We start from the raw sequence: 16,963 nt of genomic DNA on the forward strand, positions 1-16,963 counted from the left end.
CCAACTAAAACTCCGAGGCTCTTTCTCCTACCCCAACCCTGGTGTGATGAACTCAGTGTAGAGATGGAGGGTGAGGGAGCAGCAGGCTACCACGCAGCCCTCAGGCTGAGATCAGAGACCAGGTAGGGCTTCCTGGGCAGGGGCGAAGTGGGGGGAGGGGACTGGGCACGATTCTGAACTGCCTGCCGTCCGTCCTTTTCATCACGCTTTCCACCTTCAAGTTGCTGAGTTCCTGCAGGAGTCAGTAGAGGTCAGTCCGGCCCCGCAGGCTCAGTTCCAAGTGGGGGGCAGAGCACCTTTTTTTTAAAAGGAGTTGGAGGGGTCATACTTGCCAAAGATCTGAACTGCTAGATCTTTCCTTGACACGTACTGTTCATGACCAGCGCCGCTCAGAGGTTGAGACCAGACACTTAGGTTTTGAGGCTAATGTGTTAAAAAATAAAAGAGCTACCCAACAAGCATTTATTGAGCACATACTATACATTGAACACTGCTTTTCGCCCTGGGGGATACAAGTCACAAGTCAGCCATTGCTCTCCTGGAGCTCACACCCACGAAAGGCACACACTATCTGAAAACAAAATAACAAGTTGTGCAACAGAGCACCTGTGAAGGAAGGGACCGCATTAGGTGGATGAGAAAGGCCTCCCCAAACAGGGAACATTCAGGCTAAGACAAGGACAGGAAGATGCTAAGATACAGTTATAAAAACTGAGGTTTGATATTTCATAAATTCACATTTTTAACTCAGGAAAAGTGCAACATAATAAGTGCGCACGTGAAAGATTTCTTCAGCAACAGAACGTCCCTTTACGACCTCCAATAAAATGCAGATCGCTTATCCCAACTGTTTTCAATACTCCACCGCAGATGGTGATAGCCTCGCAAGTCTAGGATGTGGACGGCCGTTCTTAAATGTTTCTATGCGTACAGATCACCTAGGATTCTTGTTAAAACTCAAGAGTCTTGGGGCACCTGGGTGGCTCAGTCAGTTGAGTGTCCGACTTCGGCTCAGGTCGTGATCTCGCAGTCCGTGAGTTCAAGCCCCGCGTTGGGCTCTGTGCTGACAGCTCAGAGCCTGGAACCTGTTTCAGATTCTGTGTCTCCCTCTCTCTCTGACCCTCCCCCATTCATGCTCTGTCTCTCTCTGTCTCAAAAATAAATAAATGTTAAAAAAGAAATTAAAAAAAAAAAAAAACAACTCAAGAGTCTGAAGTGGGGATCCTGAGATTTTGTAATGCCACTGATGCTGCTGTTTCTAAACTATAATTATACTCTCCTAATGTAACTTAACAGGATTTTAAAATAGAATCCTGGCATAGGATAGAAGCTGTCCATTTATGGGGCACTAGTTTAGAATTCTGTGATGAGCATCTTTTTTATTTTTTCAGTAGCGACCGTGTTTTCCCTGTGACTGTGACAATGACAGATAATATCACAAGATTAAAATGTGATGCCTTCACCAAATGGCTCTCCTACCCTTGATAGGCCCTAATTAGGTGCCTCAGATAAAAAACGCCCTCTGGACCTTCTGATACCTGCCCTAACTGGTTGAAGGGAGATTGTGAAATGAAGCAAGGCAGACAGGCATCTCAATAATTTTACCAACACACCACTGGGAATGGGGAGACAGGCATACCAGCACTGGTGGGGGGGGGGGGGGAAACCAATACGTCTTATTTTTCTCAGCTTTCTAAGGTGCCAGAGAAGCGAGATTATTAACAGCACACAAAAACCGGCCTCCCCTCTTCATTATGTCTTAAAAAAATTTTTTTTTCAACCCCATGGGGCACCTGGGTGGCTCGGGCAGTTAAGTGACCAACTTCAGGTTGAGCGCCTCCAACTGCAGCTCAGGCCGGTTCTTGGGTTGGAACCCGGCGTCGAGCTCTGTGATGACAGCTCAGAGCCTGGAGCCTGCTTCGGATGCTATGTCTCCCTCTTTCTCTGCCTCTCCCCTGCTCATGCTGTGTCTGTGTGTCCCTCTCTCAAAAATAAGTAACAAACATTAAAAAATTTTTTTTCAACCACTGTACACAGAATCGCTAAAATAGGACCTACTGTGCCTCCACGCTTCCCTGGACAAAAGCCAAAGTCACAGCTAAGGAAACAATGTCTCCTTCCCCGGGGGATGTAGATTTTGTTTCCACCTTCCTGGGAGCGAGGCGGGCGCAGTCCGCAGAGAGAGGGGCGATTTGCTACAAGCCTCCCAGCTCGGCGTCCACACGCCTCGATGCGGTCCCTCCTGCCCTGGGCTCAGCCCCGGGAAGGGGGACGGGGGTAGCCTTGGCATCCCCCCATCCCCGCTCTAGAGCGTGTCCCGAGAATGCAGCTCCCACCTTTCTTCTGCCGCAGCTTCCAGGCTCCGCCGCTACAGCGTGCAGCGGGTCATGCGGGCCAGGTCCTTAATCTCCGGGCAGTACAGCACTAGGGGGGACAGACGGAGGGTCAGTGGCGGCAGGGGGACGCGGCCGAGGCCCTACGACCCCGGGCGCAACCCCCTCCCCGCAACCCCCCCCCCAACACACGCACACTCAGGCGGCCCCTCACCGTTGCTAGGCAGCGGACGCCGCCAGCGGCGCGCGGGCGCCAGCACCCGATGCCACAGCCGCCGGAGCGCGCCCCAGCCCGCGCTCCTGGGTCCCGTCCCCTCCTCGTCGTCGGCGTCGCCGTCTCCCCGGACCGGCCCGCCCGCCTCGTCCGGCTTGCGCTCGGCCCGTGCCCTTTCCTCCAGCCGCGACCACAAGTCCGGGTCCACCGCGACCTCCGCGGCCCCGCCGCGCGACAGCGGCGTGGGCGCGCGGCAGAAGGGGCACGTGACGACGCGGCGCAGGCGCACCACGCCGCCGTCGCCGCGCGCCGCCAGCTCGCGCAGGCACGCGGTGCAGAGCGTGTGGCCGCAGCGGGCGCGCGCCGTGCCGGGCAGGCGGCGGGGCGCGCGGCCCGCGAGGTTGAAGGGCCGGTAGCAGATGCTGCAGTCCAGCTCGCCCCGCTCCGGAAGGGACGGCACCCTCGCCAGGAGCTGCATGGTGTCCGCCGAGGACTCGAGGGCTTCGCAGGCTCGGCCGGCTCCGTGGGCTGGACGAACAGGCCCTCCTAGTGGCCTGGGTCGACTCCTGGGGCAGGCGCCGCGGCCTCTCGCCGGTTTTAATAGCGACACCCCGCCCCTCGAGGCGTCACCCCGGTGGTTGGGTCGCTCCCCGCTGCGGCACGCGTGGGGGCGGTGGAGGCGCGAAGCCGGGAATGCAGGTGACGGCCGAGCGGGGTAGGTAGGTGACGCCCCGGGTGGCGCGGGGACTGGGCCGGCGGGAGGCACACCACCCCGCTCTCCCCGCGCCTTCCTTCGTCCCCCAACACTAAGCCAGCGCCCCCTCAATTCTGTGTGCAGATCTCTAGGCCCCTTGCGGCGCTGGCCCTCGGCCGCTGGCCCAGGGCGCTGGCCCAGGGCGCTGCCCCGGTCTCTGCTGCCCGCTGGGCCTGTTGGTTCAGTTGCTCAGGCTCATTCACAACCCCACCCGGACTTCCTGCCTAAGTCCATGACACTGCCCATTCTGCCCAGTCTTTAGGGGGCTCCTGGGCAATCTGCAGGGATGCCGCCCTCAACTCACTTTATTATGCACGTCCTGCCTATGTTCTTGTAAGGCTGGCCTCCCAAACTCATTCTCTTCAAACTGCTCACCTCTCAGCTGACATCTCAACTTAAGGAGGCACCTAGATGCTGGGACCATGGATGGCCTTCCTCCTAGGAATGCTGGGAATCCTTTCCTTCCTGAGGAGCCAGGCCTGGACACCCACACACCGTGATGGTTTCAGCAAAGCAGCCCAGCATGAGTTCTGACTCAGGGGTCTGACTTCCCCCCACAGGTAAACAAGACATAACACAGCCCACATTCCCTCCTGGGACCACACCCACTCCAGCTGCCTCCTGGCCCTCCTCTCCTGGCCCTACCGTTCAGGTTTTGCTTGGAAGGTAACAGCACAGACGCTAAGGCCAGCTGGCTTGAGTTCAGATCCTACCTTGCAGCACTTAGGAGTTGTGACACTTTGAGCAAGTTACTTAGCGTCTCTGGGCTGATTGCTCTCCTCGTCTGTAAGATGTGGATAATAATAGTGATGAATTTGTATATGTAAGGTGCTTGGAACCGGGCCTGGCCCACAGGAAACACCATGTGTTAACTATTTTTATCCCGTGCCCCAGCCTACGTTGTGTTGGCTTCTCAATACCCAACATCTTCAACACCCATCTCTTTTGATCAATACAGGTGGGGGGGGGGGGGGCTGCTATACGCCTATGGCATTTGCTAGTTTTGACAGACAATGTAGAGCTGAATTTTTTTTTTAATTTTTTTAATGTTTTATATTTGAGAGAGAGAGAGACAGGGCATGAGCAGGGGAAGGGCAGAGAGAGAGGGAGACACAGAATCCGAAGCAGGCTCCGGGCTCCGAGCTGTCCGCACAGAGCCCAACACGGGGCTCCAACCCACGAGCAGTGAGATCATGATGTGACCATTTCGGGCAGATGTGATTATATAAATGATTCCGAAGTGTTTGATAGCCAAAGCCTTAGACTCTAAGCTCCCAGACCTTTCCTTTCTCATTTGTCTTCAAAAACCCAAAGTGGTGCTTTCCTTGTCCAAATCAGCACCTCGTCCAGTGTTTCCCACCTCTTTCTTTACCCAGCTCCAGAAACCCAGGTACCTTCCTTGACCCCACCCACTTCCTTTCACCTTCCTTTGGCAACTTCTCAGCAAGCCCTATAGCCCTGTTAGTCTTGCCTCCTAAATGTCTCCCTGACCCACCTACTTTTTCCCCACCTATAGAACACCTGCCCTCGTCTCCTGCTCAGACCCTGGGAGGAGCCTCTTGGCCAGTCTGTCCACAGCCATTCTGGCCTTCTCCAGGCTTCTCCCTACATGGCTTACAGTGGCCTTCCCAGATCTCAAGCCCAACCAGGTCCTAACCACGCACCACTTCCATTCCTTCTCAAAACCTTTTAATGTCGTGATAACTTAGTGGCCTCACGTTCCTATGTCACGTGACTCTGCTGCTTCTCCCGGCAGGAACGGGAGTCTGTTCCCCTAGCCCTTGAATCTGGGCTCACCTTGTGACTCACTTTGACCGACAGAACATGGCAGAAGTGATGGCGTGGTCCTTCAGAGGCCTTGAGCCTCTGCCGTCATCCCCTCGCGCTGCCCTGAGTCTGTTATGTAAGGGAATTTACCAGCAGATGAGGCCGCGTGGAGAACCAAGGAGTTCCAGCCAATAGCCATCTGATGTCCCCACTCAGCGGACCTGCCAGCTGGATCCAGCCACGTGAGTGAGCCCAGGTGAAAACAGCAGAGAAAACAGCCAAGCTAATTTTGGGGGTGAATTGTGTGTGTCAATGGATAACTGATAGGGTTTCCTATTGCCCTTTGGATGAAAAGAATATTCCAAAGTGCCCTATAAGGTCCTGTATGCCCTGAACCCACCCATGTCTCTCAGTTGGCTTCCATTCTCTCTTTAGACCCTCTAGCTTTGACCTTTGGCATGCATGTTCCTTTCTGCCAGAAAGCTTCTATTCCCCTAACCCTCTTACTTTCATGTGAGTAACCCGCACTCCTCCTCCAGCGCCCCATAAAGCCTCCTCACCTTGTCAAATACCACTGTAGCCTCAGGTAACACCACATGCTTGCCTCTGGACTTTGACCAACAGAAATTTGTGTTTTTGGAGGGGGGTGCCTGGTCTGCCTCTCCCATCTGTAAACTCCACGCAGGCTGTTCTGGGTCTGATTTTGTTTGCCGTTGTATCCCTGTGCCATACCACGGTGGGACTCGATAAATAAATACTTGTTAAATTAGTGAACAAGGTGCGTGATGAATACAGTAAATGAGGTGTGACTACAAAGGAGGATTTCTTATGACCGCTTTACAGACAGCCTCTGGAGGGAATTCCTAACAGGGTTGTTTGTTTTTCGTTTTTTTTTTTTTAATGTTTTGACCAAGGGTTGGGGGAGACATTATTAAAGTAAATGGATAATCCTCCGAGGGAACCATTTAAAGAGAATACTATTTTGAATTTAGAAATCCTTGCATGTTTGTTACAGAATAAATAATCATCACGGTTTAGTCACACGGTTTACCTCCTTGTTTCCGTCAGCCTTCCAAAATGAGTGGGAGATGTTAGGCGTGGATGTAAGTATTCATTAGTGGATCCGGTTGGTTGCTAGCCAGCAAAGGGGAGGCTGCTGACTCTTCTCTTTTTGGAAATGGGTTTTACTCTGCTCCCTCCGCTTCAGGATCAGGAAGGGGCGAGGATGGGTAGAGAGGAGATGGTGAGGTTGTATTTTAAGGCAGGCAAAGCTCATCCTCCTCCCCTGTCTTGTGATCTGTGGAACTTTCCGCCCACTTTGTGTCCCAGGGAAATCAGAGTCCTGGGGGGGGGGGGGGGGGAGATTAAGGGGTAGTGTCTGACATAATCCCATCTGAGTCTTTGCTTTTCTGCCACCCTCGTCCCTGATCTTTCACTGGTTTTCTCTTTTCCTTTATGATGCCTCCTTCCCTCCCTTTCTCGGCACCATCTCTACCGTAGACTGGTTTCCACTGCACCGTTTCTTCACCAAATCCCACAGCTTCAACCTCAGAGGAGCCCCTGCCGTTCAGCCACAAGAAAACCACCCAGGTAGTTCCTTGGCACACGTGTGCGCATCAGGAAAAGGGAAATGAGATCCACAAGAGGTGTGGCTAATGTTAGCTTTAAACACAAAGGCATGGGTGTCAGAGGGAGCGGCGACAGAACGATGAAGCCAGAAGGCTGGGTTCTGAGGCATGCAGAGACTGAAGGAAGGAAGGAAACTGGGGCCTGGGGTGTCGGGGCCTGGGTCCCCGGTGAGGGCAGTGACTGGAAGTGACTAGCAACATGACGTCTCGGTCAGTGGAGAGAAAGCTAATATTGGAGTTTCTAAAGGCAGGGAGCTAGGTGAAGGCCTGATATCTGAGACTGAGACCGCTTGCAATTCCAGACACCGTGAGCGGGGATCAAGCTGAGATTTTATTTACAAGTTCCCTGGGAAGTCTTACAGATGAGGGGCCATCATTATTGCTTTAAGATTATTGCCAGAAGGAGGACTGCAGGCCTCCACTGTCGGTACGAAATCCTGCTCAAGGCTCAAAAGTCTACCCCCGGACATTTTTATGTCAGCCCCACGTCTTTGCGTGACCTAAAGGCTGTCACTATGTCCCCCTCCCCCCGCAAAGCACAGCCCAACTTTTCGGAGAGGGCCCCCCAACCACTTTCGCCAGCACATGCTATGTGTATACATCTGCCATCGAATTTCCTTTGATCTGCGTCAGTGCTATGTCACAGTATTTCCCACCAGACCCCCTCTCGGCAAGAGCAAAGTACTGACACTGGTGCTAATTTTGAGCCTCCCCCTCCCCCCCCCCCCCCCCAATCTTCTGCTGGGAGGCAGCGTCCTCAAAGATGATCATTTCCTTCCCGCCAGGACCAGCCTGGCTGCCTTTGTACCAGATACGGTCACAGCCCCATTTCCTTTGTCCCAGATGACATCACAACTCACTTCTTATTAGGTTATTACCCCTTGATGACATATGAAGGGCCACTTTTGAGGTAATTTGCATATCCCCGGGATCCGCCCTGTTTTTGTGTCTCCTCCTCCCCCGGGCCTCGGCGGCGACTAGGAGAAGAGAAAAGGGAGCGAGACCAAGTGGCAGAGAGGGGAATGGCTCGGTAACTCATGCCCGGGGTCAGCAGGAAGGCCTAGAAGGACGCAGCGGGCGGCGGCGCACTACTTGCCAGGGCGAGCCCCGCCGCGGAAGGATATGGCTTTGTTCATGCGCAGCGCTACTCAGAAGACCGGGACTCGTTAGTGGGCGGGCCTCATTCGTGGGCGGGGCCTCCCCGTTCCGGCCGGCCGCGGCGTGGAGGGATCCGGGGCGGGAAGGGGGAGGCTGCGGGGAGGCGCTCGTCGGCGGGGGCGGCGGCCCCGCTGTGGGTGCCTGCGCCCCTCGACGGACTATTTCTTGGAATGCGGTTTGTTCCCCAGAAGCCCGTCTATCTCCGTCACCGTCTGCGGCGTCAGCTGGCTCAGCACCTGCAGGGAGGCAGTGGTGGAGAGGGCGCTGAAGGGCGTTCGGTTCGGTTCGAGGGCCAGAGGAGCAGCACAGCGGGGCCAGGTGGCGAGAAGAGAGTCTCACCCGCGCCCCTGCCTCGCCCTGTGTCCCTCTGGGGCCTCTCCTCTGCAAAGTGGGGCCTCTGTAGTGGTTGAGCTCCCAGGCCCATAACGGGTTGGACAGCGAGGCCCTGACTGTTGGGGAAGGGGACAGAGATGGGCTCTGCCTCTGAGTCCCCGGCTCACCTGTATGGCTCCCAGGTGTTCTATCAGCTGCTCTGCACTTGACACCCCCAGCAAGACCGAGCTGACACCCTCGGTGCGGAGACACCACGCTGGGGCCAGAGGAGATAAAGAGAACTGATGGAGAGCAGCGGGCATACACGCCTCAGAAGTGTCTCTGGGGAAGAGGGTCCTCCTTAGGGACAAACCAGTCTTGGGTTTGGGGGTTTCCCGGCAGGAGGTGAGGCCCGGCGGGGTCCAGGGCTGGCAGTGTCTCACCGATAGCAAGCTGTGCCACAGTGCAGCCCAGCTGGTGGGCGATGGGAAGAAGGTCCATGACTTTGGCTTGTTGCTTCTTGCCGTCCTCACTCTGCGCTTTGTCCTTGAGCCACTGGTAGCCCTGGGGGCCAGGGACAGTGGGCAAAAGGCCACTCCCCCACCACCCAGAGCGGCCCAGATAGCCCAGTCCTGCCGTCCTGAGCCCCCAGATCTCACCTTGATGGCCCTGCAGGTATCTGGGACTCGCCCATCATACTTGCTCGTGATGAGGCCACAGGCCAAAGGGGACAAGGTGACTGAGCCAACACCTAGGAGGAAGAGGACTGGATGTGGGGAAAGGGATCTAGGTGACGGTTAGGCCAAGGGACAGGCAGGGATGGGGGGCTGCGAACCGATCTTGTGGTAGAGCTCTGGCAGTTGCACCTGCACCTTCTCTCTCTGAAACAGACGGTGCTCCGCTTGCTCACACACTGGAGGGATCAGATTGAACTGTCTGGCCATGGAGTAGGCCTCCTGGGTTGGGGTGGGGAAGAGATGGAGATCAGAGCACTCTTTTCCCTGGGTTTCCACTCCCCCTCCCCCGGTGGAGTGGGGTTTGGAGCAGCCGCGTGAAAGGTGGGAACCAGTCATGGGACGGGGGGAGGAGGTAAGCGGGGCGGCATGCTCACCATGATTTCTGCAGCTCCCCATCGGGATGTCCCCCAGTACAGGGCAAGGCCCTGGTCAATGACATAGGTCATGGCCCGCACGATCTCTAGGCACACGGGAGAGAGGGCATCTCACTGTCAGACCCCTGGCATCCAGGAGTCCATATCTGTAGCCCTCTGCTTACCCCACCGAGACCCCAGGCATCTCTGTGTAATCAGAGAGGTTGGTAACTGCACTTCACCTCCCTCCCCATCTAAGACCTGGGGTCTGAGCCTCCACTGTGCAGATTGGGAGGCCTCCTGAGCAGGGGCTGGCTTCCTGCTGAGAGTTTGAGGAAGTGCTCCTTTGGGGGACCGTCAGGGCTGGGGTGCTGGTTTTACCCTCCATGGGACTATTGGGGTCTGAGCGGTTGGCAAAGACGATGTCCACGTATCCCAACTGGAGGCGCTCCAGGGATCCTTGCAGGCCTGGGGAAGGGGTGGGGAGAGGAAGGTAAGCACTTCAGCCTCAGTTTCCCCGAAGGATTTAGACATTACCCCCTTGCCATGGCCACCTAGCTCCCCACTCCCCTACTCAAAGCCTCCAACTCAGAGTCTCGGAAAACATTCCCAACTCCTCTGGCTTCTGTACCCAGCCCCAGCAGATTCCCAGCCCCTAACTCTCACCCTCAATGATGTGTTTGCGGCTCAGGCCTCGCTCGGTCTCTGCCCTGCAGAAAAAAATAAGTCAAAGATGAGGTGTGACAAAGATAGGGGACCGGGGCTGGCCTGGTGCCATGAGAAACTGGGATGGCGTGGGTCCTCACGGGCAGGACGCAGACCTGGGGTGGCAGCTGTACCCACACCTCTCCCATGCACCTGCACGCATTCTCTGTAGATCTCCCCACATAGAGTGTGGTGGCCACTTACTGTCCTCCCCAAAAAATCTTGGTGGTGACGACATAGCTTGATCTCCTGGAAAAAGCGAAAGAGAGACAAGCAAGAGAAGGGATGTTGGATGATCATTTCCCCAGCAACCCCTCAAAACACGGTCTCACCTCCATCCTTTGCTCTTGAGGATGTTGCCTAGGGTTCTTTCAGCCCTAGAAGAAAGACAATGCAGAAGCACTGATCCCGCCAGCGTGGGTCAGTTCCTTCCCCTCCTCCCGACCTTTCCCTTCAATGGATTTCCTCTCTCGTAAAGTGGACCATAAGCCAGGAGCCCATTAGGCTGTCAGACCATCCTGGACAAAATAAGAGGGGCTCCCAGAAGGAGGGGTATAGTCCTTTAGCTTTCATTCACACCACAAATATCAGTTGTACATCAACTGTGTACCAAGTTCTGTTCCAGGTGCCAAAGGGATAGAATAAGATGATGAGAGAAGAACAGAGTAGTAAAGTGGGGGGTGGGTGGAGACACCGCATCATCTGGTCTGGTTCCAATCATCTGCATTGCCCTCTCCCTTCTTCGATCCTCTGCAAAATCCCCCACAGCGTCCAAGGCTCAGCTTGGATTCCGCTTCATTTTATTGAAAGTGTTCTCTGATTGCCACAGTCTACGGTCAGCCCTTCTTGTCACTTTCCATAACTTTTATTGACCCAATTGTTTGGCACTTAATTAGGAGCTAACCAACACGTGACAAGTCTTAAATGGTCTCGGCGGACTATTACTTTAGTTTTCCTGTTATTTAACCTTGCGTATCTCCCTGTGTCTTGGGTTTAACCATTTCAACCGTGAGCCTTAGGAGGGTGTGTTGTCATCCCACAAGCAGTGGCTGCTCTGTGCTAGGCTCTGCGTAGCTACGGAAGTGACATGAGGAAGAGGAAGACAAATTTCACGGAAGGAGGAGCCTCCAAGCTGGGCAGCAAATATGGCTACATAAACCAGTAATTGACAGATTGTGCATCAGAGGGCAGTATAAAGGGCTTTGGGACCTGAGGTGAGTGGTGACCAGTTTGGGGAGCTGGACAATGGCTTCTCGGAGGAGCTGACATCTGGGCCAAGTCTTGAAGATAAGCTGAAGAGTTAGCCAGATGGAGAAGAGGCCAGGGGGATGGGGGGGGGGGGCGTTGGTGAGGGAGCTCATCTAGGGTTTAGCTACTCCCAGCGTGAAGCCATGGGTATGTGACGCGTGGCCTGGCATGTTTGAAAATTCAGCTTTGTAATCCTCACATCGTTGCATATAACGGATGCCCAGGATATAGGTGTTGGTTTTATTTCAGTTTTATTGCACAGGACGCCCTTCGCCCTCTAAGCTGAAGATGAACTTGTTGGGACTACAATTCCCATAGTGCTTTGGGGGCCCCTTGGCTGAAAGGTTGGAAGTTCGCGGTTACAGAATTCCCAAGGTCCCCCAGAGGGAAAACAAGAAGCCCCGAGGTTCTCTTAGCCTTTCAAGGGTAACTTGGCTTTTTCACCCCAGTCCTTACTTTCCTGCTGCGTACACTTCAGCCGTGTCAAACAGGTTTACACCATGCTCATAGGCTACTGTCAGCACGTCCTCTGCTGTCTAAGGAGGTGAGAGAAAGAGATGAAGACCAACCACTGGCCCTCAGGGACCCCCCTCACTGCACTCCCGCCCATGGCAGCTCAGCCCTGGCCTCCACATCCTCCCCCCCGTCCCCAGCCTCAGGTCCGCCATTCTCCCTGGTTGTTGTCCAAACTGCTCTCCACGTCCACATCCCTCTTTTCTGGCTCCCTCACAGCCCCTGGCCCTGCTTCCAGGTCCCATCACTGATACCTCATCTGAGATTTGAGAACCAAATGTGACCCAGGTGCCTGCAAGAGAGAAGTCAGGTGGGAGGCAAGCCACGAAGGCCCCCTCCCTTCATTCCTCTTCTTTCGAACTCACCTAGGCCAAGACAGGATACTCGAAGACCAGACTTTCCCAGGTTCCTGCAGGATACAGAAGCGGCAGGAAGGGGTGGAGCCTCCATTAAGGGCATATATTCTCAGCCCCCAGCTCCTCTCCTTCCAGAGTCAGAAGCCCTCAGGGTATCTCAGTCCAAAGGAACTAGATCCAGTGGGCCTACAGCAATGGGCAGTGCTATGCCCAAAGCCTAAGTGAACAAATAAATGACTCTGGAGCCGATGTCCAGTGCCCCTGTCCCTCCTAGCACATGGGAGGTGTGCTGCCCGGTTTGTATTTCTTCTGCTGGGGTCTTGTCTGCGTTCCAGGCATCTCTGGGATGTGTGGAGTTCAAGGCTGGGAGGAATGTGACAGGCTGATTGTGGTCAGTTGGTGAAATCAGACCCTTAGATAGAGGGTGCTATACCACAGGGCAGACACTGAGGTGGAAGGGGGTAAACCAAGTCAAGTTCAGGCACTCAGGCAGGCAAGGGTCCTTGGACAGGCTAGGCTGATGGGCCCCCAAAACGCAGCTGGGACCACCTGAGTGGACTATGACAGGAAAGGCCAGCTCTGTCTCTTCCTCCCTCCACTGCTGTTGGCTTGTGGAGTCTTGTCTCTGAACCAGAGAGCCCCCTCCTCCCAAGGCCTCCTCACTCAAAGCCAACACATGGAGGAGATCAGATTGCTCAAGTGACAAAGTCAGGTCAGATCAGTGACCTCTGCTCACTCCCAGGCAGGAGGCCATCCCTTCTGCCCTAATGCAAGTTCTGAGAGCCCAGTGGGACTCCGAGAAAGTCGGTTATGATTCGGTCCACCTTCTCCACCAAGCCCCTGTCCCTCAGCAAGGGGTTGAGAGATGTGCCCCATGCTTCCAAGAGCCCCACTCTCCTCCCCACCAAGAAAGGTGGCAGGAGACCCAGCCCTTGGGGCAGGGAGCGGGGGTAGTATCTGGGTCAGGCATCCTGAGCAGGCCAGAGTGAGAAGCCGTTTCCTTCCCCCCTCTTCCCAGGACACGGACCCAAGGACACTCCATCCCAGAGGGGGCCCAGCCTGGAGATCCGTGCATCCCTGGACTTCCTGGGGGTATGGAGGGGAGTTCAGGGGCATCCCTTGGCTCTGACAGGACCGGTCAGCCTTGGTAAAGTTGGTTTTCTCCTACTCAGGGGATCGACGAAGACAAAGAGAGAGGGACCGAGTAAGGGAGAGCCCCGGTGAAGGGAAGAAGAGGTGGAGTGAACTGGGATCTTCTTAGCGAAGATTGACGGGTCCTGGAGGCATCCCAGGAAATCTCAGGGGTCCGAAAAGGGGAGCAGATGGGGTGGGCTGCTCGGCCACCCCCATACCTGTATTTCATGCCAGTGCCTCGGCCGGTGCTCTCTCGGAGGGCCCCCGCGGGCGCTGGGGGTCGGGGCACCAGTGCGGCCCGGGCCTTAGGGACCGACCCTCCTCCCCCTGGAGGATTCCCATGCCCCCCGCCGACCGGCCCGCCGTTACCGCCCCCGGGGCCCGGCCGGGGTCCACACAGACGGTCCTCACTGCTCCGGCTGCGAAGGTTCTGCTCGGTGCAAGCGATAGACACCTGCATGTCTGCTGGCCAGGGCGGGGGAGGGGGCTCCGAGGGGGCGGGAGGAGGAGGGAACAGGGAAGCTCGCGCGCGGACGGCCGGGGGGTGTAGTGGCGCGAGCCCTGGGAGAGCGGGAAGGCGGAGGAGGCTGCGGCGGGAGCCGCGGGGCGGGATCGGGCCCACGGGGGCGGGCTGCTGGAGGTCGCGGGGTTTGCGGCGGGAGGGGAGAGACGCGGGGGGCGGCACGAGTGCAGATACTCAGATACGGGGGCCCTGGTGCGGGGAGGAGGGGGAAATGGGTGAGGGTAAAGGTCGAGGGCGGTCCTCGGAGGATGGGGACCTAGGGACGAGGGGTGGCGGTGTAAGAGAGATGCCACCCCAGCCCAAACCGCAGCGGGACCGCTAGGCTCCCAGTAGCGTCGGCAGCGGGCCCAGATAATCAACATGCAGGCACCGCCCCCTCATCTGCATAAAGCCGCCCTCCTCCCAGCCAAGCCCGCCGCTCATCTGCATAAGCCCCTCCTCCGGAGGCTCCGCAGCTTGAATGTTCTGTGTGCTTAGCGAAGCCGGGAGGAGGGTGGAAACCGGGAGGAGGGAGGCTGGTTATCGGAGCCCCTGGGACCCGCAGCAGGTCGGCCTTCCTCGGCACAGTGGGTCTCAGTTGGGGGCGATTTTACCCCTAGGGGTCGTGTGGCGAGGTCTGGCGACAGTTTTGACAGTCACCCCTGGGGTTGGGGGGTGGGGATGTGCTATCAGCAGCTAGTGAGTGGCGGCCAGGACAAAACGCAGGATAGCCCCTTTGCCCCTAACAAGGGTTTATCCAGTCCCAAATGTCAACGCATATGGTCCCCACTTCTGGTTTGACTTACATTTTTTTAAATTTATGATGGTGCAAAAGCAATAGGCATTCAGTAGAAATCATACTCTGAATTTTGATCTTTCTGGGCTAGTAAGATAATGTATGATACCTCTCTCTCCTGATGCAGGGCTGTGGCAGGAAGCCTCAGCTCCCAGTCAGCCACTGGATCACAAGGGTAAACCACTGATACACTTACATCGTGCTGTTTTTTACTTTCAGTATAGTATTCAGAAAATCACATGAGAGGCACCTGGGTGGTTCAGTCTGTTGAGCGGCAGTCCAACTCTCGATTTCACCTCGGGTCATGGTCCCAGGGTGGTGGGATTGAGCTCCGTGCCAAGCTCCACGCTCTGCGTGGAGCCTGCTTAAGAGTCTCTCTTTCTCTCCCTCTGCCCCCTCTCCCCTACACTCTCTCTCTAAAATAAAAACATAAATAAAAAAATAAAACAAAAAACATAAATAAATCACATGACCTACTCAACACTATTATAAAATAGGCTTTGTGTTAGATAATTTTGCCCAACCATAGACTAATGTAAGTGTTCTGAGCACATGTGAGGTAGGCTAGGCTATGTTATGATGTTTGGTAGGTGTATTACATGCATTTCCGACTTACGACATTTTAAACTTACAACGGGTTTATCTGGACATAACCCATGACAAAGCCTCTTTGCAGGCTCAGGGGATGTGGCCACCCTGGTTAATGCCTTCGTGAGTGGGGCAGGACCCCAATCAACCACTCAAACTGACACGCTGAGGCTGCAAAGGGTTACCAAAAGTTTATTCTGTACTTTTGCAGCATCAGGTAGGAGATAAAACTGGAGAGGGCCTGGTTTGGAGGTGTGAGGATTCCTGCGGGCTTCCTGCCTGGGCCGGGAGGGCACCAGGGAGGGCTTTAGGCTGTTGTCCTGGGAGGGCTGCTGGGGAGCTTGAGGGGGTAGAGGGGCATGCAGTGGGAGCCCTCACGTCCAACAGGTTAGGCAGCGCCCCAGGCAGACAGCGATTTTCCTGGAGGGTGAGGTAGAGTGCTTCCTTCAGCCAGCCCGGGCAGAGAAGAAAGGCAGAGAGCGGATGTAGGAGTCCAGTCGGGAGCGGAAGAGCTCACTTTGCACAGTTTGGCCCAGCGGGCACAGGGGATTCTTCACCACCAGCTCCACATACAGCTATGGAGGGGAAGGGTGTTAGAGCCAGGCTTTGTAACTTCTTATTTTCAACCCCAAACCTAGTATATAACCTCAGGGGTGTGTGAATGCAAAAGGATTAAGGGCTGGGAGTCAAGCCCTTCCTGAGGAGAAAGCAGTGGTGTTTAAGGACATAAAGAGTCCCCAGGAAACTCCTGACTTCAACAGAGCTATGATACAGTAAGATTAGGGCAGGGAAGCGGAAGGAGTCTTGAGGCTCTAAGTGGCCCTGGCTGTTGAAGAGCTTTAGGGGAAGGAAGGGTCCCAGGGGCTGGCACTGACCGCACTGTAGATGTGATGCAGTACATCTCGGATGGGTCCGACGCCCAAGTCAGTATTCATGACAACCTTGATCCCAGTGGGTGTCTCGTAGTAATGAAGTTTGTAACGGCTAGTTTGGAAGGCCAGGAAGCCGTCCTTCCTGCAGAGATGATGAGGACGAGGACGTTAAGGAATGGGAGCATAATCTCTCCCAAAGAGATACTTTAGATCCCGTCTAGGTGGACTCCCTAAACACCTCATTTGTAGGAGCCTCATTTGGTAAAGACACCTCCCATTTTCACCCCTCAATTCGGCCCCTGCATGCAACCTCTCTACCTTCAGATCTTCCCCACCCCCCGTTCTGGCCAGCCCCAGCACTCTCGCTCCAGACTCAGCCCCTCTCTCTCTGTCTCCTTCCCCTCTCTTGGGGTCCAATGTCTCTTCCACTCCACAAAGTCTCCCGCACTCCCAAATTTCCAAGACTGGCCCTCCTTCCCTCAACATCCCTTTTGACTCAGCGTACATGTCTAGCGGGGACATCTTGCTGACAAAGGAGCGGATAGAGAAGAGCATGCCGTACATCAGCTTGTACTCCTAGGGGAGAGGGACAGAGTTAGGTAGCTCTCGGTTGTTGAAGGAGACGGGTAGGGGTGGGAACCAGCCGGGGTTTGGAGAGGAAGGGCTGGGCTGGGACTGTGTGCGTTTGGAGATGCGAGGTCACCCGGATTGAGCGGGGCCCTCTCGTCACCTCCTCTTTGGGGATCCCCGCTTGCTTCTTGCGGTGCCACTCGCTGTAGTGCAGACACACTCCATTCCGGTCAAACAGGTACAGGTTGTGAACAGTCATCTGCAGGGCAGGGAATGTAAGCCTCGCTCCGAGACCGCCCACAGCCCCGGTGCTCCAGCTTTCGGCCCCTGACTCCCCCAGCTGGCGGGAACCCCTCCCCCGGACTCACCGGAACTGCTCCCCGTGCCCGTCACTAGATACTTCCGGTTTTTTGCGGCGCCCCG

General features: G+C 55.6%; 3 protein-coding genes across 4 annotated transcripts; all 3 read right to left on the minus strand.

Moving 5' to 3' along the window:
* Positions 1–429: 429 nt before the first annotated feature.
* RNF227 (ring finger protein 227) lies at positions 430–3,025 on the minus strand. Its single transcript, XM_027047568.2, has 2 exons — positions 2,548–3,025; positions 430–2,424 (listed from the first exon to the last, which is right to left on the minus strand). Exons 1-2 carry the CDS (start codon positions 3,023–3,025, stop codon positions 2,369–2,371), a joined length of 534 nt encoding a protein of 177 aa, XP_026903369.1. The 3' UTR covers positions 430–2,368.
* Positions 3,026–7,128: 4,103 nt separating this feature from the next.
* On the minus strand, positions 7,129–14,088 carry KCNAB3 (potassium voltage-gated channel subfamily A regulatory beta subunit 3). 2 transcript variants are annotated; one of them, XM_027047562.2, is made up of 14 exons: positions 13,431–14,088; positions 12,088–12,131; positions 11,977–12,014; positions 11,666–11,745; positions 10,294–10,338; positions 10,166–10,210; positions 9,923–9,966; positions 9,638–9,724; positions 9,278–9,363; positions 9,039–9,122; positions 8,826–8,917; positions 8,610–8,730; positions 8,355–8,443; positions 7,129–8,090 (listed from the first exon to the last, which is right to left on the minus strand). In XM_027047562.2, exons 1-13 carry the CDS (start codon positions 13,670–13,672, stop codon positions 8,378–8,380), a joined length of 1,074 nt encoding a protein of 357 aa, XP_026903363.1. In that variant the 5' UTR covers positions 13,673–14,088; the 3' UTR covers positions 7,129–8,090; positions 8,355–8,377. The 2 variants fall into 2 exon arrangements, with proteins under 2 accessions (XP_026903363.1, XP_026903361.1); XM_027047560.2 differs by having other exon boundaries at positions 9,002–9,122; positions 13,431–14,086.
* A 1,182-nt stretch (positions 14,089–15,270) lies between these two features.
* Positions 15,271–16,913, minus strand: TRAPPC1 (trafficking protein particle complex subunit 1). Its single transcript, XM_053212026.1, has 4 exons — positions 16,701–16,913; positions 16,476–16,546; positions 15,974–16,112; positions 15,271–15,673 (listed from the first exon to the last, which is right to left on the minus strand). The coding sequence occupies exons 1-4, from the start codon at positions 16,797–16,799 to the stop codon at positions 15,545–15,547; spliced, it is 438 nt and encodes a 145-aa protein (XP_053068001.1). The 5' UTR covers positions 16,800–16,913; the 3' UTR covers positions 15,271–15,544.
* Positions 16,914–16,963: the final 50 nt, after the last annotated feature.

Source organism: Acinonyx jubatus, chromosome E1, assembly GCF_027475565.1.
Source record: "Acinonyx jubatus isolate Ajub_Pintada_27869175 chromosome E1, VMU_Ajub_asm_v1.0, whole genome shotgun sequence".
Taxonomy (NCBI): domain Eukaryota; kingdom Metazoa; phylum Chordata; class Mammalia; order Carnivora; family Felidae; genus Acinonyx; species Acinonyx jubatus.

Coding starts and splice junctions, on each gene's coding strand:
- RNF227 (XM_027047568.2), bottom strand. CDS start 3,025: ATGCAGCTCCTGGCGAGGGTGCCGTCCCTTCCGGAGCGGGGCGAGCTG. Junction 2,425..2,547: donor GCGTCCGCTGCCTAGCAACG/GTGAGGGGCCGC, acceptor TGTCCCCCCTAG/TGCTGTACTGCCCGGAGATT.
- KCNAB3 (XM_027047560.2), bottom strand. CDS start 13,672: ATGCAGGTGTCTATCGCTTGCACCGAGCAGAACCTTCGCAGCCGGAGC. Junction 11,746..11,976: donor GTTCTCAAATCTCAGATGAG/GTATCAGTGATG, acceptor TCACCTCCTTAG/ACAGCAGAGGACGTGCTGAC. Junction 10,339..11,665: donor GAAGTGTACGCAGCAGGAAA/GTAAGGACTGGG, acceptor TCTTTCTTCTAG/GGCTGAAAGAACCCTAGGCA.
- TRAPPC1 (XM_053212026.1), bottom strand. CDS start 16,799: ATGACTGTTCACAACCTGTACCTGTTTGACCGGAATGGAGTGTGTCTG. Junction 16,547..16,700: donor CGGGGATCCCCAAAGAGGAG/GTGACGAGAGGG, acceptor CCTCTCCCCTAG/GAGTACAAGCTGATGTACGG. Junction 15,674..15,973: donor TGCATCACATCTACAGTGCG/GTCAGTGCCAGC, acceptor TCCCCTCCATAG/CTGTATGTGGAGCTGGTGGT.